The sequence below is a fragment of the Papio anubis genome, chromosome 10, assembly GCF_008728515.1.
Source record: "Papio anubis isolate 15944 chromosome 10, Panubis1.0, whole genome shotgun sequence".
Taxonomy (NCBI): Eukaryota; Metazoa; Chordata; class Mammalia; order Primates; family Cercopithecidae; genus Papio; species Papio anubis.
Window position 1 is genome coordinate 117,632,504 of NC_044985.1, and position 21,985 is coordinate 117,654,488.

Below are 21,985 nucleotides of genomic sequence, written 5' to 3' on the forward strand. Positions count from 1 at the left end.
CTAATACAACATTGGTGGTGATTGATTTTATACTGAAAGGGTTTAAAGGAGAGTCTGAGAAAAGGAAATGAATCTGCATATTGAGAAAGTTGATGAGAAAGTGGAATTAGAAATTCCTAGAAAGGTAAGCTGTTGTGTGAATGATTTCCCAAGATGGGGAAGTCTCTCTACCTGTTTGGAGACAGAAAGTGGAATCAGAGGGGAAGAAGATGATGGACAGAAAGGATCATTCCCTCTTCCAGATGCTTTCCAGTGTATGATGTAAGCTGAATTAAAACCAGCTGTGTTGAGTTCCAGCCAGAAAAAATGTCTGGTATTTTGGCTTTTTGGACCCTACTGAAATGGTTATAGGTCTCCAGATCTCTTGGGGATCACAGGGTCATTCCTTTCCTTGCCTGGTGTGCTTGGTGAGAAGGTACCAGTGTTTCCATGGAGGATATTCATTTTAGGGATCTCCAGATGGTCATCTTTGCACCAGAGGAAATGCCCCCTTTTTCCACTCTGAAAACCTAATCAAACTCTTTTATAAAAGATGAATACCCACATATAGGCCTCTAGCACTCTTCTGTTTTTGAGTTGAGACATTTAAAAAAGAGATTTTTCAATTCTGAAAAATCTTTAAACAATATGCTCTTGCTGGGAAAAAATTGTGGGTCAATATCATTCCCATCTCTACAAAAAGATATATATATTTTTTATTAGCTAGGTGTGATAGCATGTCTGTAGTCCTAGCTACTGGGAATGCTGAGTAGGAAGGATCACTCGAGGTCAGGAATTCGTGGTTACAGTGAGCTATCATCTTGCCTAAGCAACAGCTACAGAGCGAGATCATGTCTTTAAAACAAACAAACAAACAAACAAGCTTTCACTTCTGGAAAAGCAACACTTTCCATTTACGACAGCACTAATCCAGGATATATCAAAACTGAACTTGTGTTTTCTTTCAGCTGTTAAAATTAGCCAGAATTGTTATAGATCCACTACCTCTGAGTGACATTGGTGTGCCACTCTTTGCTGACCACTGAACAATGAGATTTATGTAACCAATTCTGTAGGTACACACCAATTCATTCTACTCTACCCAGAGTGGTGATTTCCAACACACAAAACCACCATGAAACTGCCCATGCCTTCCTACCACTTCAAAACTCTTTTCATCCCTGAACTGCTCCAAAAGCAAACCTATCCCCAGCAAACTACTCAGTGAGTATCTTCACACATGTAACTTCCCTCGTCTGGCTTACTCAAAAATGAACTCATTTTTCAAAAGCCCTGACAGTCTATCTTATTCTGATACTACTTGTATGGTTATTGCATAAAGCAACTACCCAGGCACCTCGTAGCATGTTGATTTCAGAGTTCAGTGTGAGACCCTGTGTGCCCCTGTGGGATGGTGCCAGCTCACTGCCCCATTCCTGCTGTTTATTTCTTGGGTGCCATTCCATGCAGACTGGACTCTGAGGGTTCTAGAGCATATCCAAACCCGTTATCACAGTCTTTGTTGGTTAATGAGGTGTTCAGGCCATGGTTTTTCTGTCAAAAATTAACAGCATGCTGCTCTTAGTTTTTTTCAGCCTGTCTAGTTCAGTTGTCCTTTTGCTCTCATGCCTTATGCAAACCTTCCCTCAGAGTTGACCCTATAAGATGGGACCCTTTGTGATGGACTACCCCAAGGCAACATGCCCCTAAAGGTCTTCATTTGGGGCATAACCTGTGCCAACAGAAAAGTACTTTCTCAGTTGTGTGTATGGTGACTCACCCAAACAATATTACAGATACACTTGACTTTCCTCAATCTAATTTGGCATGCCCCAAGCATAGCAATAAGATAGTTCTGTGTGGCCTTATGGAAATGCTTTTTTCACATTTCCAGGACCTACTGCCAAGACCAGCTCAGTTGTGGAGACCCTAACCCAGCAGCGCTAGAGGAATTAAAGACACACACACAGAGAAATATAGAGTGTGGAGTGGGAAATCAGGGGACTCAGCCTTCAGAGCTCAGCGCCCTGAACAGAGATTTACCCACATATTTATTGGCAGCAAGCCAGTGATAAGCATCATTTCTGTAGATCATAGATTAACTAAAAGTATTCCTTATGGGAAACAAAGGGATGGGCCGAAACAAAGGGATGGGCTCTAGCTAGTTATCTGCAGCAGGAACATGTTCTTAAGGCACAGATGGCTCATGGTATTGTTTGTGGTTTAGGAATGCCTGAAGCAGTTTTCCTCCCTGGGTGGGCCAGGTGTTCCTTGCCCTCATTCCAGTAAACCCACAACCTTCAGCGTGGGCATCATGACCATCATGAACATGTCACAGTGCTGCAGAGATTTTGTTTATGGCCAGTTTGGGTGCCAGCTTCTGGCCAGATTTGGGGGCCTATCCCCAGCAACCTACCACAGTTGGAGAACCACGTTAGGGCTGAAGACAGTCCTAGTATACCAATAACCAACCATGTAACCACAAGGTCTGTCCTCAGCCTTCAGAGGGAACATGCTGCTTACACTGATTTCAGCTCAGTGATACGGGATTCAAATGTCTGACCTCCAAAATATTAAGAGAATAAACACATGTTGTTTTAAGCCACCAAGTTTGTGGTAATTTGTTACAGCAGTGATAGGAAACTAATGCATCCACTTTACCAGGTTTACCTGCTTTTAAAAAGTCTGGGTTTAACCTTTTACCTAGATAATGGTCAACTTTTCCTACATCACCAGCATTTATGTGCAACTAAAAGCCATCATTAAATTAATTCAGAAGTATTAATATATTCATAGATTTTACCACTACACACTAAAAAATTGAAGTCAAATGGTTTAGAGCAAACCACCTGGTTCACACTTTCCCAACGGAAAAAAGTAAGGCTCAAAGTGCCGAGCTGAACATTCTGTCCTAGCACTAGGAAATAAACATTGTCAGCCTCAGGCTTAAGTTTAATAAACAGCAAAGTGCATACAGATATTTACAGCGATTGAAAGACAGAGGTACTATCCGTGTAGTCCCAACAATAATAGGCGTTGGCATAAAGCGTTTATAAATTCTTGGGTACAGTTTTTCTGAAAGTAAAGTTCACTTTCAATTCTAAAATAGTCCGCTATTCCTCCAGATATGCTTTAAGTCAAATGTGGACTGGGATTACTCGGTGTCAATGCGGAGCAACTGCTCTTTGCTATTTATTATGAAGGACTTTAACTGAACTCTCCATCTTCCTCCACTTCCACCCTTTCTTGGCCATTCTCAATGATTCTCTTGGTGGTGATTTTTTTGCCATCAACTATTTCAGTGGAAGTCGACATGGACTTGAAGCTGCCTGTCCCATCACTACCATAGGACATGCAGAAGGAAGAAAGGCCCCCACTTCCCAGGGAGCCAAAGGAACTAAATCCTGTATCAAAAGAAGAAAATCCACCCCCAAAAGCTGGAAATTCACTAAAGGTGGAGAAAAGGGGTGCAGACCCTCTGCTTCTGCTTCCCCGGGAGTTCCTCCGACTCCCAAAAATATTTTCCAGCGGGTTTCCGAAGAGGTCAAAGGAGAATGGGTCCTGGCCACCGAAGAACTCCCTGAAGACCTCGGCCGGGTCGCGGAAGCTGAAGATGTACTCGAAGGGGTCCTCGAAAGGCCTGCCGACTGCGCAGCTACCCTCCGCCCCCGCCTCGCCATAGCGGTCGTAGACGTCGCGTTTCTTGGCGTCCGACAACACCTCGTAGGCCTCAGCCACCTGCTTGAATCTCTTTTCTGCTTCCTCCTTGTTCTCGGGGTTTTTGTCCGGGTGCCACTTGAGCGCCAGCTTGCGGTAAGCCTTCTTGATGGCCTCGGTCGAGGCCTGCCGGGGCACGCCCAGCACCTCGTAGTAGTCCACCATGCTGGACTCCCAGAACGGCCCGCGGGGCACTGGCGCTGCGAGCGGGACAGCTGCCAGCCCCGGGCGCGGGCCCGAGTGGTTGGCGACCTGGGTCGCTTGGAGGGACGCCCCTTATGACGCAGCCACATCTCATTGGTCGAGGCCTATGAGTGCCTCGCTTCCCAGGATGCAGTGCTGCTGGGACTGGCCCTGCTCTCTGTGAGGCTCTGTGATGCTCCACGACCAGGCCCCGCCCACTCCGGCCCCTGCCCAGGCGGTCTCCAAAAAGGGTGGGAATAAGGTTGCGGGAAAGAGAAGGGGTTGACTTTAGCTGCCCGAAGAACTGTTTTTCTTAAAGTCGGCTTTATATCAGTCTTTTTCCTCGGCCACAGGAGGGAAGAGGGTGGTGGGAGTGAGTTTAGTCTGACCGGGGCTGAAGACATCATGTTGTTTAGGACTGCAGTTCTCTAATGTTCCAGCCCTGGTACCCGTTTGCTTTAGTTGATGTGGATTATACCTATCATATATATACTGCGTTAGAGATTAAAACAGAATTTAAATGACATATTCATTGGGCAATTTAATAAGAAACCCATGGCACACTATCAAATCTTATTTTTATTTAACTTTTTTCAGACAAAATGTAGTGAGAAAAGTGGCATTGTTTTACATTTTTTGCATCTCGCTTTAGTACTTGGCTTAATAGCTGGATTCTCATGTCAACTTCTGCATTCAATCTATTGTGATATTACACATCACCCATGTAGCTTCTGGAAAACTCCACTGTACACTTGTGAGAGAATGACAGTGAAAAAATCAAGTAGGATTATTATGGAAATAGTTTTGACTTTGCAAAATTCTCCTGAAAAATTCTTGGGGATCCCTAGGATTTCTGGCTCATTCTTTGAGACCTGCTAGTCTAGTACAGTAGTCCCTGGTATTCTGAAGGGATTAGTTTAGGACAACACTCCTCCTCATACCAAAATCTAGATGCTCAAGCTCCTTTTATAAAATGGTGCAGTATTTGTATATAACCTACTCATATCCTCCTTTAAACCCGTAATCATCTCTTGCTTACTTTTACATAATAAATGTAAATGCTGTGTAAAAAGTTGTTTTACAGTATTGGCTTTTTCTTTGTATTATTTGTATTTTTTTTTCATTTCTATTCCCCCCAAATATTTTCAATCTGCTGTTGACTGAATCTGCAGATGTGAAGCCCGAGTATATGGAGGGTCAACTGTGTGTGTTATTCACTTTTCTTGACTGCTAAAACAAACACCAGGGAGATCCTCTCAGACAAAAGGAAATACAGCACTAGTTACTGTATCGAAGCCATACACTGGCGTGCTATAAACTTGAGATGCAGTGATTATTTCCACTAGAACTGCTATGTCATGACCATGAATTTTGAGGGGATAATTTTTTGAGATCTGAGTTCTCTTCACCTCCTCCTTAATCTCTTTTTGACACTGGATTCTTTGCTTTGGTAAATTGTGAGACATTACACTAGTAAAGGTCACTCAGTTCTAAAGGGAAAATGATTAACTGAAGAACATTGTAAGAGTTCATAAAGGGTATTAGGGCTAATGGGGATGTGTTATCTCACCAGAACAAACTTCTGAGTTTATATAACCTCTAGTGACATAACTGAAACCTGGACTTGGCACTTGGTAAGCACGCAATGAACAGTCATAGTAAGCTGGCTGAGGGTAGAGTTCAGAGTGAACAAAGCGATTTGGGAACATCAAAGCAAGTTTGGGGAACAACAAGTGATCCAGAATGACTGGAGGGTAAGAGGCAGAGGGACGGGGCAAGCAGAAGAGCTAGAGAGGAGGAATGAGCTTGGACAGGGGGACTGGGATCTATCCCAGAGTTTTGAGAGCAAGGCAGAGGAGTCTGAATTTTCTTCTGTGCCCGGGAAGCTGTTGATCAAGGTTCTAGAAGTGGCGGCGACGTGGGGTTTTTCAGTTGGCAGCCGATGCAGTGATTCAGAAAGGACAGCTGGGGGTTGGGGAACTGCGGGGCCGGGGCCCTGAAATAGGACCATGGCATGTGGATCTGAGACAGTGGTAGAAACATCCAGATTCAGCACTACTTGCTATCTTGGATACAGGGTCTAGAACGAAAAGAGAAGGAAAGTCACCTGTATAGAGAAGCATGTCCAGAGTGTTTACTGTCTCCAAAACCATGTACTGGCACCTGAGTGACGGCATGATTCCAAAGCCAAAATCTTGCGTGTAAGGAATAGATGTAAAGGATATAGCTATAGTCTAATAGCAAGGACAGATATGCAAACTGCTAAAAGATGTAAGGCAGAGCAGAACAAACTGCTGTGGTGATTCAAGGATGGTGGCTTTAGTTTCCCTGGAGGGTTCTGTAGATAATCTACAGGGCAATGGACATGTTTATGTTGCTTCTTTAGTAACAAGCCCCTTCATTCTGATTTGATGAAAGGAGCTGGGAGTGTGTCAAGTGGTGGCCTATTAACTTAGGTCTTCAGCTTAAAAAGGAAGTACCTTCAAAAGGGTTCCAGAAACACTTTCCATGGACATGTCACTCTTTAGTAGCCCTCAAAGCAAGACCATCACATTGCTGCCCTGCCGTGTGATTTCTCAGCCCCCAGAGCACCAGGCCCTGTAACTGCCTGGTCCTGAATTTGTCTCCGTCCACCTGACCCCTCCTTTCAGGCAAGGACCATTTCTAACTTGGCCTTCTGGCCCTAGTTCCTAGCATAGTGACTGGCATACAGTAGGGCTCACACATTCCATAAATATTTGGTGGATGAGGGAATTAGCAATGGATTCTGCTTTGGTTCCAAAACAGAGATTTATTGGATTGCTTAGTAGTGTTTCTCTGTTGTTATTCATGAGCGTGAATATGGATTGCCTACTATTGCCTACCACTGTTGGTGACTTCTCAGACCTCAGCTGCAGCCTGATAAACGTGGTTAACAGAGAAGTAGGAGGCTGTGACGTTAAATGGGTTACCACAGGCTTTTGTTGAGAATTGGATGAGAAACAAGAGCTTGAACTTGGATGTTCCCCAGAGTGAGCGCAGGGTCAGATGAGTTTTTCAAGACAGGAGTGATCGGTCTTTCCCAAGGTGGGGCCCATAATGAAAGGCAATGATAGATTAATGGGTAATAAGTAACTGGAGGAGGGCACTCTGTTTTCCAATTACATGTTGGTTTGCTATGTGGCTCAGTGACAAGGTAATTAAGATGAAGAAAATAAATGTAGGAGGCACAGCGTGGGATGGACAGTCAGCTGCTGATGGCTTCTGCTCAGATGGCCACAGGATCCCAAGTTCCCCTGCCACAGCTGGCCACAGGACTGCTGCTCCTCCTCAGTGTCCAGCCCTGGGCTGAGAGTGGGAAGGTGCTGGTGGTGCCCGCTGATGGCAGCCACTGGCTCAGCATGCGGGAGGACGTGCGAGAGCTCCATGCCAGAGGCCACCAGGCGGTGGTCCTCACCGGAGGTGAATATGCACATCAACGAAGAGAACTTTTTCACCCTGACAACCTATGCCATTCCATGGACCCAGGATGAATTTGATCGCTTTTTGCTGGGCCACACTCAATGGTTCTTTGAAACAGAACATCTTCTGAAGACATTTTCTAGAAATACGGCAATTATGAACAATATGTCTTTGGTCTTTCATAGGTCTTGTGTGGAGCTACTGCATAATACTGCCTAATGAGGCACCTGAATGCTACTTCCTTTGATGTAGTTTTAACAGACCCCATTTCTGTCTGCGGGATGGTGCTGGCTAAGTACCTGTCGATTCCCGTTGTGTTTTTTGTTCAGGAACATTCCATGTGACTTAGACTTTAAGGGCACACAATGTCCAAATCCTTCCTCCTGTATTCTTAAGTTATTAACAACCAATTCACACCACATGACATTCCTGCAAAGAGTCAAGAACATGCTCTGCCCTCTGGTCCTGCCCTACATTTGCCATGCTGTTTCTGCTCTTTATGCAAGCCTTGCCTCTGAGCTTTTTCAGAGACAGGTGTCAGTGGCGAATCTTCTCAGTCATGCATCTATGTGGCTGCTCCAAGGGGACTTTGTGATGGACTACCCCAGGCTGATCATGCTTAACATGGTCTTCATTGGGGCATCAACTGTGCCAACAGGATGCCACTATCTCAAGTCTGTATTGGTGCCTTCATCCAATCAATGTTCCAGACAAAACACTTTTTAAAAACATGTTTACCTACAATTGGATTTACTTTATGCTGAATTTATTCTGGTGCCATAGGTATTTTTTTCCTTTATTTTCTTCTAGGATATCTTTTTCTCCTATGCAACCTCATCCTCAGGTTTAGGAACAATTTGTTCCTTATCAGTAAAAATCATCTTGATATGGCAGTGGGGGTCATGTAAGGGTTAATCTGATAATGAGCTCTGCAAGACCCATGGCTCATTTGGATGCTTTGTTTACTTGGATATGCTTAATGATGGGAGAATCTACACCTAAACCCTTACATTCAGCATTATTCTTTGCATTTTGAAGCATGTGCATCTAAAATCCAGCACCCTATTTGGGTCACCGACCCTGTGTCCAGCCCCACTGTTCGGCCCTGGGCACGTTGCCGGCCCCTCCATTGCAACATCGAAATGGTACACACTGCTTCCGTAAAGTGACAACTTTCAGACACTTGGTGGCTCTTTGTATATGCATATTTGATGGCCTGGGTAGTTTCACGAATGTCCTTTAAGTGAACAGGAAAACTGAAACCTCTTGTTTTGCATGATTTTGTGGTGTTTCTGGGTCAAGTGAATAAAGAAGAATTTTCACAGATCACCTTAGGCCTCTTAGAAGAAGAACTGTCATCATCATTACTAGAGTTTAAAAGACTCCTGCAGAACAAGGTGTTTCACCTGGAGACCTTTGCCGTGTTCATGCCAATTTACTGAGTGCATGAGAGATCATTTACACCAAAATCTTTATCATGTGTTATCTGTGATAGGCATGCCATTATCATTTTTATTACGTTAATTTCCCTGTTATTTTGTCACCCTTACTTACTTGGTTTGGTTGACCCTTAGATTTGAAATTTTTCTGCAAATATGCAAGACCATATTTGAAATCTCATGTTTTTTCTGCCTCTCTTTCTCCTTGATTTGAAGTTTATGATAGGTTGAATTATTTGACTGGTCTTCTCAAAGAAATAACTGTGGAATTTGTATATTCTTTTTACTGTTTCATTTTCTGTCTCATTAATTGCAGCTTATTTTTGCCTTAATGATTTTATCCTCGTTTCTTTTGGCTGATTTTGTAACTGCTTTTCTAACTTCGTTAGAGGAATGTTACATTTCTTTACATTTGATTTTTCTTAATGAACTATTGAGGGCTCTGAGTAAAACTTTTTCTATGTCCCTCAGTTTTTGTTAAAAATTGCTGTTCTTGTCACTGCTTTTAGATAATTTAAATATCAGTTTTAAAATTTCTCCTTTGATGCAGTGACTGTCTGTAAGTCTGTTTCCTAATTCTGATATTGTGAATATTTTTTGTAGTCATCTCCCTCTTATTTTTTCTAGTTATTTTGCATTATAATAAGAAAACGTTTCTTGTGAAGACACTACTTAAGAAATTCTTAATCGGTTACTTGATAGTCTAATACAGAATAGAAATATAATGTAAGCCACATACATAATTTAAACTCTTCTAGTGGGCATGTTAGAAACCAGCAAAAAAGAAACCACTGAAATTAATTTTAAAATGCATTTTATTAAACCAGATTTATCCCAAATATTATTCTTTCAACATGTATTCAATATGAGATTATGACTTAGCTATCTTTCATAGATTTTTTTTTCTTGTTAAGTCTTCAAACTCTAGCATATATCTGACACTTACAGCATATCTCCATTTGGAATAGCCACATTTCAAGTGCTCAGTTGTCCTATGCAGTTAGTGAATACAATATGGTCAATGTTTATAAATGTTCCATGGACACAACTAAAATTCTGTCTTTTCAATTTTTATCTTCTTTTTTTTTTTTTTTTTGAGAATGAGTCTCGCTCTGTTTCCCAGGCTGGAGGGCAGTGGTGGGATCTCGGCTCTTTGCAACCTCCACCTCCTGGGTTGAACTGATTCTCCTGCCTCAGTCTCCCAAGTGGCTGAGACTAGAGGTGCATGACACCATGCCCAGCTAATTTTTTTTGCATTTTTCTGGAGATGGAGTTTCATCATGTTGGCCAGTTTGGTCTCAAATGCCTGACCTCAAGTGATTCACTAGCCTTGGCTTTCGAAAGTGCTGGGATTACAGGTGTGAGCCATCACCACACTGGGCAATTTTTCTATCTTTTAAAAACCCTCTACTAAACCTTCCCAATTCTGAGAAGGATGTCTTTTTAAAAATCCCCTTACATAACAAATTCTGCTCCAGTTATATTTTGGTTCTTGAATAGTTTTTGCTTTATACATAGTGATTAGATTGATGCATGTAGGTTTGAGACTTGTATTTTCTTCACATAGTTTGCTGTTGTCATTAGATAATAATTCTTAAAATACATTTTATCTGATATCAGTATTGCTACCCCTACATTAGTTTTAAAATTCCCCATCTCTTTTAATTTTAAAATAATTTGTGTGCAGGTGGGTGGCTCACACCTGTAATTTCAGCCCTTTGGGAGACTGAGGCAAGAGGATTGTTTGAGCCCAGGAGTCTGAGAGCTGCCTGGGCAACATGCTGAGACTCCATCTCTACAAAAAATCAGAACATCATCCAGCTGTGATGGTGCAGGCCTGTAGTCCCAGCTACTGGGGAGGCTGGGGCAGGACGATCACTTGATCCCAGGAGATGGAGACTGCAGTGTGCCATGTGTTCACACCACCTAACTCCAGCCTGGGTGACAGAGCGAGGCCCTGTCTTAAAAAAATGAAAATTTCTTTGGCATGTGAAAATAGTGTTTTAAAAGTTTAGAAAACAGTTTTTTAAACTCCAGTATGAAAAGTTAGGTGCAGTGGAATGCACCTGTGGTCCCAGCTACTTGGGAGGCTCAGGTGGGAGAATCATTGAGCTCAGGAGTTTCAGCTCCTATGGTTTTTAAATTTATTTATTTAAAATACAACAAAAACCAGAATGGTTTCAATCTGATAGTTTCTTTGATGTCAGCATTCTGATTCTCTCTGTTCTTAATTTTATTCTTTCCATTGAGTGTAAGCTCATTCCTTTAACAGAAATTTCCTTTTTCCTTCTTAATTTTGGAATTCCATGGCACTTTTCCATTTCCATGGAGACACAGTGCAGCATCTTCAAGTCTCCAATTCTTACATCTGTCTCTTTCACTTGTAAGAGCCCTTGTGATTACATTGTCCCACCCAGACATCCAGGATGACCTCCCCAACTCAAAACCCTTAATTTAATCATGTCTGTGAAGTCTCTTCCACCTGTAATGGAACATACTCCCAGATTTGAGGAACTACAATGTAGATACTTTCGTGGGGCTGTGATTCTGCCTACCACAGACACTAAGCTTAAAGTGAAACCCACATCTAATTCAAAGCTAGGAGATTTTCCTCTATATGAGGAATTTAATTTTTGTTCCTTTAAATTTAATTTAAATTTAATTTTTGTTCCTGCACTCCATAGAGTTCTATTCTCCAGCCTTCAGAGCTATCAGCTTACCATTCAATTATCTCGTTTTCTCCTTGTCTTCCTTTTTTTTTCATCTTTAAAAAACGATACCTTTCAAAGAGCAAAAGTTCTAGATTTTGATGAGGTACATTCTAGCAAAGTTTTTATTGTTTGTACTTTTTGTACCCTAAGGAAACTTTGTCCACCCCAAGATGTGAAGATTAGTTTCTACGTTCTCTTAAAAACATGAAAGAGTTCCAGTTCGTATGTTTAGGTCTGTGAGATTGGCAGAGGCAAATAAGACTACACAGGTCAGGTTTTTGGGATGCCTTTTTCTGTCTCTGGACTTTGCTGGGGTGACCTCACTGACACCCATGGCTTCAACCACATATTCAGATGGCTCCAAGTCTATCTGTGCAGCCCAGACCCCTCCTCATCTCCAGACCCTGGAAGCTGGTGCCTTGGGCAGCTGCTCCTGTTTCCCAGGCACCAGGAGCTCCTCCCTCCCTGTAGTTCTGCTCTCCTCAGCACCCCCAGGTCTCTGGAGTACCATCATCTTCCAAGGTACATGGGCCTCCCCAGTGTCTAGGTGTTCCAGATGTGTCACTTGAAATCAGGTGACTTTACTGTTTAAATAAAACACCACTACTTGGAGGCAGAACACGGGAGCCCACGAATGTGGCAAGAGCAACCTCCCAGGTGTGTTCCACCCCTCCTTGGGCTCATCAGGAGGGTGCTTAGAGGGAAAGAATTTTAAATGGGTTGGAAGTATAATTCAGAGGCTGCGACGTTGCACTCACAGCTAAGAATCCCTTTCTAGCCCTTTATATCTTCACAATTCCCCAGGAATTGTCCTCCCCTGGAGAGTTCCCAAAGCCCTTGAAGACCTTCCTTCTCTGTGCCATCCTGCTTGTGTTGCCCTTGAGCTGGGTGTGTCCCTGGTGGATGCTTCCATTCGCTGCCTGTCCTATATTTTCTGTCCAAAGGTGGAATCTGTTATCAATGTGGATCTCTAATGGGGGTAACTTCCTCTCTAAGGGAAGCCTCAGCCTCAACAGAAATGGCAGACATGGCCAGGCAAGAAGACACAGAGACAGTGAGATAGAAAGTGTGCACAGACCAGAGAACCTGCCCACATCATCCTGGGGTGACCAGTACAAGGAGGCATGAGGAATCTTGTGAGCACATGTAGTGGTGACTTTCCAGAACAGGACGAACTTTGTGGACTTGAGACCCTTGTGAGTGCTCAGGGTGTCTCTCTCTTAGAAGGGCACACATTTAATTCTCCATCTGAAATTTGAACTTGGGTCCCCACAAGTTATGCAGCCCATGCTGTTCTGGAGGAACTGTTCTTATCAGAACTTGGTGCTGGATTGACTTGGAGAAAAGCCTGATCATAATCTTCGGGATGAAATAAAGGCCTGGATGAATGGACACTTTAGTCTTTAAGCAGACTTGCAGAAGACTGGAGCCTTCAGCATTCAGAAGAGGAATTCAGACTGTACAAGATCTGAGGCCAGGTTCTAGCTCCCCCAGTCCCTTGGTGAGCAGGGAGCTCCCTGAACCCACCGTGGGTCCTTGCTAGGGTTATCTTGCCCATGTGTGCTTTAGGCAGCAGGACCTCTTATTCCATGGGATAGATGGAGAATCCTCAACAAGGTCTTCCCAAGAATCTGATAACCACATCTTGAGCTCAGCCTCCCTGCAGCTTTTTTTCATATTGACAGCCACTTCAGAGATAGTCCTCTTTGATCCTTACAAGAAACATCCTGGTGTGAAAAATGACCAAAACCAGATAGCCAGCCTACACACTCTCTGTTTAGAGAAAGCTGGCTTAGCAATGTTGTATGTTTTTTGGATGTGCTATGTTACTCATACATGAGAAGAAAGAGTTTGAAGCATTAGCAAATAGGGTCACATCCAGCAGAGAGCATATGGTTGGGGACTAGGGCAGTGGTAACTTCTCAGACCTCAGCTGCAACCTGATAAATGTGGTTCATAGAGAAGTAGGAGGCAGTGACATGAAATGGGTGTTCACAGCCTTGTGTTGGGAATTGGATGAGAAACAAGAGCGTAAACTTGGATGTTCCCCAGAGTGAGCGCAGGGTCAGATGAGCTTTTCAAGATAGGAGTGATCGGTCTTTCCCAAGGTGGGGGCCATAATGAAAGACAATGATTGGTTTATCGGTAATAATTAACTAGAGGAGGGCACTCTGTCTTCCAATTACATGATGATTTGCTAGGTGGCTCAGTGACAAGGTAATTAAGATGAAGAAAACAAATGTAGAAGGCACAGCGTGGGGTGGACAGTCAGCTGTTGGCGGCTTCTGCTGAGATGGCCACAGGACCCCAGGTTCCCCTGCTGTGGCTGGCTACAGGACTGCTGCTCCTCCTCAGTGTCCAGCCCTGGGCTGAGAGTGGGAAGGTGCTGGTGGTACCCATTGATGGCAGCCACTGGCTTAGCATGCGGGAAGCCGTGCGGGAGCTCCATGCCAGAGGCCACCAGGCGGTGGTCCTCACCCCGGAGGTGAAAATGCACATCAAAGAAGATAACTTTTTCACCCTGACAACCTATGCCATTCCGTGGACCCAGGATGAATTTGATCGTCTTGTGCTGGGCCACACTCAACTGTACTTTGAAACAGAACATTTTCTGAAGACATTTTCTAAAAGCATGGCAATTTTGAAAAATATGTCTTTGGTCTTTCATAGGTCTTGTGTGGAGCTACTGCATAATGAGACCCTAATGAGGCACCTGAATGCTACTTCCTTTGATGTGGTTTTAATAGACCCCATTTACCTCTGTGGGGTGGTGCTGGCTAAGTACCTGTCAATTCCTGCTGTGTTTTTTTTAAGGAACATTCCATGCGATTTAGACTTTAAGGGCACACAGTGTCCAAATCCTTACTCCTATATTCCTAAGTTATTAACAACCAATTCAGATCACATGACATTCCTGCAAAGGGTCAAGAACATGCTCTATCCTCTGGCCCTGTCCTACATTTGCGATGCTCTTTCTGCCCCTTATGCAAGCCTTGCCTCTGAGCTTTTTCAGAGAGAGGTGTCAGTGGTGGATCTTCTCAGCCATGCATCCGTGTGGCTGTTCCGAGGGGACTTTGTGATGGACTACCCCAGGCCGATCATGCCCAACATGGTCTTCATTGGGGGCATCAACTGTGCCAACAGGAAGCCACTATCTCAGGTTGGTGTTCGTGCCTTCATCCAATCAATGTTCCAAGCAAAACACTTTTTTAAAAAATGTGTTTACTTACAATTGCTTCTATATCTACTTCTCTTTCCAGGGCTTTTATTTCTGCTTGTTGTCATGATAGTCTTCCATGAGATAAACTGTTAAGGGGTCTCTAGTAGGGTATTTCAGGTTTTAAATGGTCACTGAGAGGAAGAAGAGGCAGACACGAATGTTTGTCAAAGGATGGGCAAGGACTGGTGTGACTCATGGAGACTGTTCGTTTGTAAAGGCACCATAGTCATGGTTGTGCATGCCCTTCATTGGGCAGGAGCAGGGACACTCTACATTGAGAATTGACCCATCCTGGATTTTTTGTTTGCATATTTTTCAGGGGAAAGATGATACAACAGCAAATTACAATAGTTAACATGATAATTTTTAGTGGTCCCATCTTGCAAAAGATAGAGAGGTGACCACAGGAGACCTAAGTAAGCACTCACAGGAAGTAGAAGTGTCAAAGAGGTTGACTCAGTTCAGTGGAAGTAGGGCAATGAAAGTGGGATGTCTGTCTGTGATTATGGAATTACACACGGAATTCAGTTTCCAGAGAGGGATCTGTGCTAACAAAAGATTTTCTGTTCAGGATTTGGGGTCTGGTGCATGACGTGTGGACATCTCAGATTTTGGAAGGAATAGTGATGGTTGCAGGTCAAATGGGTCTTCTACTTGGAATGCTGAAATTATCAAGAAATTGTGGAAGGGACTAGGGAGGAGATAAACTGTGAGTGTATAAGCCCAGTAACCTGGGGACAGTGATGAATGGACATGTGTCCAACAAGGGAAGCATTTCTCAGGAGAGGCTGATCACATCACCAAACCCACCCTATCCCACTCCAAGTTTCTATAGTGGGATCTACTCCTTTATCAAACATTTCAAAGGCAGCTTTCATTATTCCAGAATATTTGGGGTTCATTGATATGAATTCATCCTTTTTATGTCATATTCACCGAATGCATATGAACTTCCATAACTTTAGATCCTTTTGTATTTTTATTTCTGTAATTCTTTTTATTAACATAGGTATTATTGCAAAATACTGTAAGTTTCATTTTTTAAATCAAACCGCATGATGTTTTTTTTTATTGGTGATTTTCCCTCTTATGCAGTGTAGTTATTCAATTATAAAATATGGGTTTATTAGATTTGTAAAAATGTTGAAAAATGGGATGGCATTTAAATAGTGACTCTTGGCCTTTTCTTCCAGTTTTTCAGTGTGAACATATTCTCCAGTGTTAACTACATTGCTCAAATCTTCACTGTTATCTCAGTGGAGCAGAACAAATTGGGAACTGTGGCACAGATCACTCTTGCTATGCCCCTTAGAGAATTCCACATCAACAAGGCTAATTTTTGAGTATGGTAAAGAACAGGTGAATGTATGCAATAGTGAGGCCACTGACTCTTTCCCAGCATGAGGTTACACTAGATTTAATATGGTTTGGCTCTGTGTCCCCGCCAAATCTCAACTTGAATTGTAATCCCCATCATCCCCACCGGTCAAGGATGGGACCTGGTGGGAGATGATTGGATCATGGGGGCAGTTTTCCACCTGCTGCCCTCATCATAGTGAGTTCTTATGAGATCTGATGGTTTTATAAGGAGCCCTTATCCCTTCACTTGCAAGCTCTTCCTCTCTCTTTCTTGCTTGCCACTATATAAGACATGGCTTTGCGTCTCTCTCACCTTCTGCCAGGATTATAAGTTTCCTGAGGCCCCCACAGCAACATGGAACTGTGAGTCAACTAAAGCTCTTTCCTTTATAAATGACCCAGTCTTGGGTTTGTCTTTATAGCAGTGTGAGAATGGACTAATGCAGTAAATTGGTGCCATGGAGAGTGGGGTACTGCTATAAAGATACTTGAAAATGTGCAAGTGACTTTGGAACTGGGTAACAGGCAGAGGTTGGAACAGTTTGGAGAGCTCAGAAGAAGACAGGAAGATGTGGGAAAGTTTGGAACTTCCTAGAGGCTTGTTGAATGGTTTTGACCAAAATGTTGATAATGTTGTGGACAATGAAGTCCAGGCTGAGTGTCAGATGGAGATGAGGAACTTGTTGGGAACTGGAGCAAAGGTCACTCTTACTATGCTTTAGCAAAGAGACTGGTGGCATTTTTGCCCCTGCCCTAGAGATCTGTGGAACTATGAACTTGAGAGAGATGATCTGAAATTGGAATTTAGGTTTAAAAGGGAAGCAGACCATAAAAGTTTGGAAAATTTGCAGACTGACCATGTGGTATAAAAGAAAAACCCATTTTCTGGGGAGAAATTCAAGCCAGCTGCAGAAATACTGGCTAAAGAAATTTCCATAAATAAGGAGGAGCCAAATATTAATCGCCAAGACAATGTGGAAAATGGCTTCAGGGCATATCAGAGACCTTTGCAGCAGACCCTCCCATCACAGGCCTGAAGGCCTAGGAAGGAAAAATGGTTTTGTGGGCTGGGTCTAGGCCCCCCGTGCTGTGTGCAGCCTCAGGACTTGGTGCCCTGTGTCCCAGTGACTCTAGCCATGGCTAAAAGGGGCCAAGGTACAGCTCAGGCTGTTGCTTCAGAGGGTGCAAGCCTCAAGTCTTGGCAGCTTCCATGTGGCGTTGGGCCTGTGGGTACACAGAAGATAAGAATTTAGGTTTGGGAACCTCCACATAAATTTCAGAGGAGTATGGAAACGCCTGGAAGTCCAGGCAGAAGTTTGCTGCATGGGTGAAGCCCTTATGGAGAACCTCTGCTAGGGCAGGGTGGTAAAGAAATGTGAGGTTGGAGCCCCCACACAGAGTCTCCACTGGGGCACTGCCTAGTGGAGTTGTGAGAAGGCCACCATCCTCCAGAACCCCAAATAGTAGACCCAATAGCTTGCACTATGTGCCTGGAAAAGCTGCAGACATTCAATGCCAGTCTCTGAAGACAGCATAGAGGGGGACTTTACCCTGCAAAGCCACAGTGTCCAAGTTGCCTGAGACTGTGACAGCACACTTCTGGCATCAGCATGACCTAGATGTGAGACATGAAGTCAAAAGAGATCATTTTGGAGCTTTAAGATTTAATGACTGCCCTGCCTGATTTTGGACTTGCATGGGGCCTGTAGCCCCCCCTCCTTTTTTTGGCCAGTTTCTCTCATTTGGAATGGGAATATTTACCCAATTTCTGTACCCCAATTGTGTCTTGGAAGTTACTAACTTTTGATTTTACAGGCTCATAGGGGGAAGGGACTTGCCTCGTCTCAGATGAGACTTAGGACTATGGACTTTTGAGTTAGTGCTGAAATAAGTTAAGACTTTGGAGGATTGTTGGGATAGCATGATTGGTTTTGAAATGTGAAAAGACATGAGATTTGGGAGGGGCCAGGGGGGCAGAATGATATGGTTTGACTCTGTGTTTCCACCCAAATCTCATCTCAAACTGTAATCTCCATAATCCCCATGTGTTAAGGGTGGGACCTGGTGGGAGCTGATTGGATCATGTGTGCAATTTCCCCCATGCTGTTCTCATCCTACTGAGTGAGTTCTCATGAGAGCTGATGGTTTTATAAGGGGCTCTTCCCCATTCATTCACAAGCTCTTATCTCTCTTGCTTGCTGCCATGTGACACATGCCTTTGCTTATCTCTCACCTTCTGTCATGATTATAAGTTTCCTGAGGCCTCCCTAGCAATGTGGAATTGTGAGTCATTTAAACCTCTTTCTTTTATAAATTACCCAGTCTTGAGTATGTCTTTATAGCAGTGTGAGAACAGACTAATACAAGATTGGTGGTGATTGATGTTATACTGAAAGGGTTTAAAGGAGAGTGTGAGAAAAGGAAATGAATCTAGATTTATTGAGAACATTGATGAGAAAGTGGAATTAGAAATTCCTAGAAAGGTAAGCTGTTATGTGAATGATTTCCCACGATGGGGAAGTCTCTCTACCTGTTTGGAGACAGAAAGTGGAATCAGAGGGGAAGAAGATGATGGACAGAAAGGATCATTCCCTCTTCCAGATGCTCTCCAGTGTGTGATGTAAGCTGAATTAAAACCAGCTGTGTTGAGCTCTAGACAGAAAAGATAGCTGGCATTTTGGTTTTTTGGACCCTACTGAGTTGGTCACAGGACTCCAGGTCTCTTGGGGCTCATAGGGTCATGCCTTTCCTTGCCCACTGTGCTTGGTGAGAAGGAACAAGTGATTCCACGGAGGGAATTCATTTTAGGAGTCTCAAGATGGTCATCTTTGCACCAGAGGAAATACCCCTTTTTCCATTCTGAAAACCTGATTTATCAAATCCTTTTATAAGAGATGAGTACACACATACAGGCCTCTAGCAGTTATGTTTTTGAGATGAGACATTTTAAAAGGAGATTTTTGAATTCTAAAAATTCTTTAAATAAAATGCTCTTGCTGGGACAACAGAGTGGGTAAACATCATTCCCATCTCTACAAGAAGATTTTTTTTAATTAGCTAGGCGTGGTAGCTGTAGTCTCAGTTACTGGGAATGCTGAGGAGGAAGGATCACTTGAGCCCAGGAATTTGTGGTTACAGTGAGGTATAATCTTGCTTAGGCAACAGCCACAGAGCAATACCCCATCTCTAAAACAAACAAACAATAATCAATCAAGCTTTACACTTCTGTAAAAGGAACACTTCCCATTTATGACATCAGTAATCCAGGATATATCAAAATTTGAACGTTGTGTTTGCTTTCAACTGTTAAAACTAGCCAGAGTTGTTACAGGGACCCACTACCTCTGAGTGACACTGGTATGCCACTCTTTGCTGACCCGAACAATAGGATTTATGTAACCAATTGTGTAGATACAATCCCACTCATTCTACCCTACCCAGAGTGGTGATTTCCAACACACAAAACTACCATGAAACTGTTTCCATGCCTTCCTACTATCTCTCAAAACTCTTTTCATCCCTGAACTGCTCCAAAAGCAAACCCACTCCCAGCAAACTACTCAGTGAGTATCTTCACACATGTAAGTTCCCTTGTCTGGTTCTCTAAAATATGAACTCATTTTTCAAAAGCCCTGACAGGCTGTCTTATTCTGATACTTCTTGTGTAATTATTATATAAGAAGCAACTACCCAGGCACCTTGTAGCATGTTGATTTCAGAGTTCAGTGTGAGACCCTGTGTGCCCCTGTGGGATGGTGCCAGCTAACTGCCATGTTCCTGCTGTTTATTGCTTGGGTGCCATTCCATGCAGACTGAATTTTGAGGGTTCTAGAGCATATCTAAACCCATTATCACAGTCTTTGTTGGTTAATGATGTGTTCAGGCCATGATTTTTCTGTAAAAAATTACCAGCATGCTGCTCTTAATTTTTTTTAGCCTGTCTAGTTCAGTTGCCCTTTTGCTCTCATGTCTTATGCAAACCTTTCCTCAGAGTTGACCCTGTAAGATGGGACCCTTTGTGATGGACTACCCCAAGACAACATGCCCCAAAAGGTCTTCATTTGGGGCATAACCCGTGCCAACAGAAAGGTACTCTCTCAGTTGTGTATATGGTGACTCACCCAAACAATATTACAGATACACTTGGCTTTCATCAACCTAATTTGATATGTCCCAAGCACAGCAATAGGATAGTCCTGTGTGGCCTTCTGGAAATGCTTTTTTTACATTTCTGGGACCTACCATAGTTGGAGAACCACGTTAGGGCTGAAGACAGTCCTAGTACGCCATTGACCAACCATGTAACCCCAAGGTCTGTCCTTAGCCTTCAGAGGGAACATGCTTCTTACACTGATTTCAGCTCAGTGATACGGGATTCAAATGTCTGACCTCCAAAATATTAACAGAAAAAAACGTGTGTTGTTTTAAGCCACCAAGTTTGGGTAATTTGTTACAGCCATGATAGGAAACTAATGCATCCACCTTACCAGGTTTACCTGCTTTTATAAAGCCTGGGTTTAACCTTTTATCTAAATAATGGTCAACTCTTCCTACATCACCAGCATTTATGTGCAATTAAAAACCATCATTAAATTAAGCCAGAGTATTAATATATTCATAATTTCACCACCACACAGTAAAACATTGAAGTCAAATGATTTAGAGCAAACCACCTGGCTCAACTCTTTCCCAACAGAAAAAGTTAAGGCTTAAAGTGCTGAGCAGAACATTCTGTCCTAGCACAAGGAAATAATCATTGTCAGCCTCAGGCTTAAGTTTAATAAACAGCAAAGCGCATACAGATGTTTACAGTGATCGAAAGACAAACAGAGGTCCTATCCGTAGTAGTCCCAATGGTAAAGACAGGCATTGGCATAAAATGTTTATAAATTCTTGGGTACAGTTTTTCTGAAAGCAAAGTTCACTTTCAATCCTAAAAAAAGTCCACTATTCCTCCAGATGTGCTTTAAGTCAAATGTGGACTGGGATTACTCGGTGTCAATGTGGAGCAACTGCTCTATGCCATTTATTATGAAGGACTGTAACTCAACTCTCCATCTTCCTCCACTTGAACCCTTTCTTGGCCATTCTCAATGATTCTCTTGGTGGTGGTTTTTTTTGCCATCAACTATTTCAGTGGAAGTCGACATGGACTTGAAGCTGCCTGTCCCATCACTACCATAGGACATGCAGAATGAAGAAAGGCCCCCACTTCCCAGGGAGCCAAAGGAACTAAATCCTGTATCAAAAGAAGAAAAACCACCCTCAAAAGCTGGAAATTCACTGAAGGTGGAGAAAAGGGGTGCAGACCCTCTGCTTCTGCTTCCCCGGGAGTTCCTCCGACTCCCAAAAATATTTTCCAGCGGGTTTCCGAAGAGGTCAAAGGAGAATGGGTCCTGGCCACCAAAGAACTCCCTGAAGACCTCGGCCGGGTCGCGGAAGCTGAAGATGTACTCGAAGGGGTCCTCAAAGGGTCTGCCACCTGCGCAGCTACCCTCCGCCCCCGCCTCGCCATAGCGGTCGTACACATCATGTTTCTTGGCTTCCGACAACACCTCGTAGGTCTCGGCCACCTGCTTGAATCTCCTTTCTGCTTCCTCTTTTTTCTCGGGGTTTTTGTCCGGGTGCCACTTGAGCGCCAGCTTGCGGTAAGCCCTCTTGATGGCCTCGGTCGAGGCCTGCCGGGGCACGCCCAGCACCTCGTAGTAGTCCACCATGCTGGACTCCCAGAACGGCCCGCGGGGCACTGGCGCAGCGAGCGCGGGCCCGAGTGGTTGGCGACCTGGGTCGCCTGGAGGGACGCCCCTTGTGACGCAGCCACATCTCATTGGTCGAGGCCTATGAGTGCCTCGCTTCCCGGGATGCAGTGCTGCTGGGACTGGCCCTGCTCTCTGTGAGGCTCTGTGATGCTCCACGACCAGGCCCCGCCCACTCCG

The 21,985-nt window shown here is 43.7% G+C and overlaps 9 protein-coding genes and 1 pseudogene across 10 annotated transcripts in view; 8 read left to right on the top strand and 2 right to left on the bottom strand.

Annotated features, from left to right (window-relative positions):
• The window catches only part of UGT1A10B (UDP glycosyl transferase 1A10B), a 229,057-nt gene that overhangs the window by 189,809 nt on the left and 17,263 nt on the right, over positions 1-21,985 (top strand).
• The window catches only part of UGT1A9 (UDP glucuronosyltransferase 1 family, polypeptide A9), a 107,393-nt gene that overhangs the window by 68,145 nt on the left and 17,263 nt on the right, over positions 1-21,985 (top strand).
• UGT1A7 (UDP glucuronosyltransferase 1 family, polypeptide A7) overlaps positions 1-21,985 on the top strand; it is a 97,214-nt gene that overhangs the window by 57,966 nt on the left and 17,263 nt on the right. The gene's annotated exons all lie outside the window — the stretch shown is intronic.
• UGT1A6 (UDP glucuronosyltransferase 1 family, polypeptide A6) overlaps positions 1-21,985 on the top strand; it is an 85,651-nt gene that overhangs the window by 46,403 nt on the left and 17,263 nt on the right. The window lies entirely within an intron of this gene.
• Positions 1-21,985, top strand: part of UGT1A5B (UDP glycosyl transferase 1A5B) — a 64,514-nt gene that overhangs the window by 25,266 nt on the left and 17,263 nt on the right.
• Positions 1-21,985, top strand: part of UGT1A4 (UDP glucuronosyltransferase 1 family, polypeptide A4) — a 58,695-nt gene that overhangs the window by 19,447 nt on the left and 17,263 nt on the right.
• The window catches only part of UGT1A5A (UDP glycosyl transferase 1A5A), a 58,695-nt gene that overhangs the window by 19,447 nt on the left and 17,263 nt on the right, over positions 1-21,985 (top strand).
• Positions 2,914-3,951, bottom strand: LOC101009916 (dnaJ homolog subfamily B member 3). The gene has a single exon (XM_003919616.3). The coding sequence runs from the start codon at positions 3,859-3,861 to the stop codon at positions 3,187-3,189; it is 675 nt and encodes a 224-aa protein (XP_003919665.2). The 5' UTR covers positions 3,862-3,951; the 3' UTR covers positions 2,914-3,186.
• Positions 3,922-9,871, top strand: LOC101010645 (UDP-glucuronosyltransferase 1-3). The gene is given in 5 exon segments (XM_017947097.3): positions 3,922-7,315; positions 7,317-7,528; positions 7,531-7,646; positions 7,648-7,954; positions 7,957-9,871. Coding segments are annotated over 5 exon segments (981 nt in total). The 5' UTR covers positions 3,922-7,097; the 3' UTR covers positions 8,085-9,871.
• On the bottom strand, positions 20,800-21,804 carry LOC101010285 (annotated as a pseudogene). The gene has a single exon (XR_004176658.1). The product of XR_004176658.1 is annotated as a dnaJ homolog subfamily B member 3-like (transcript).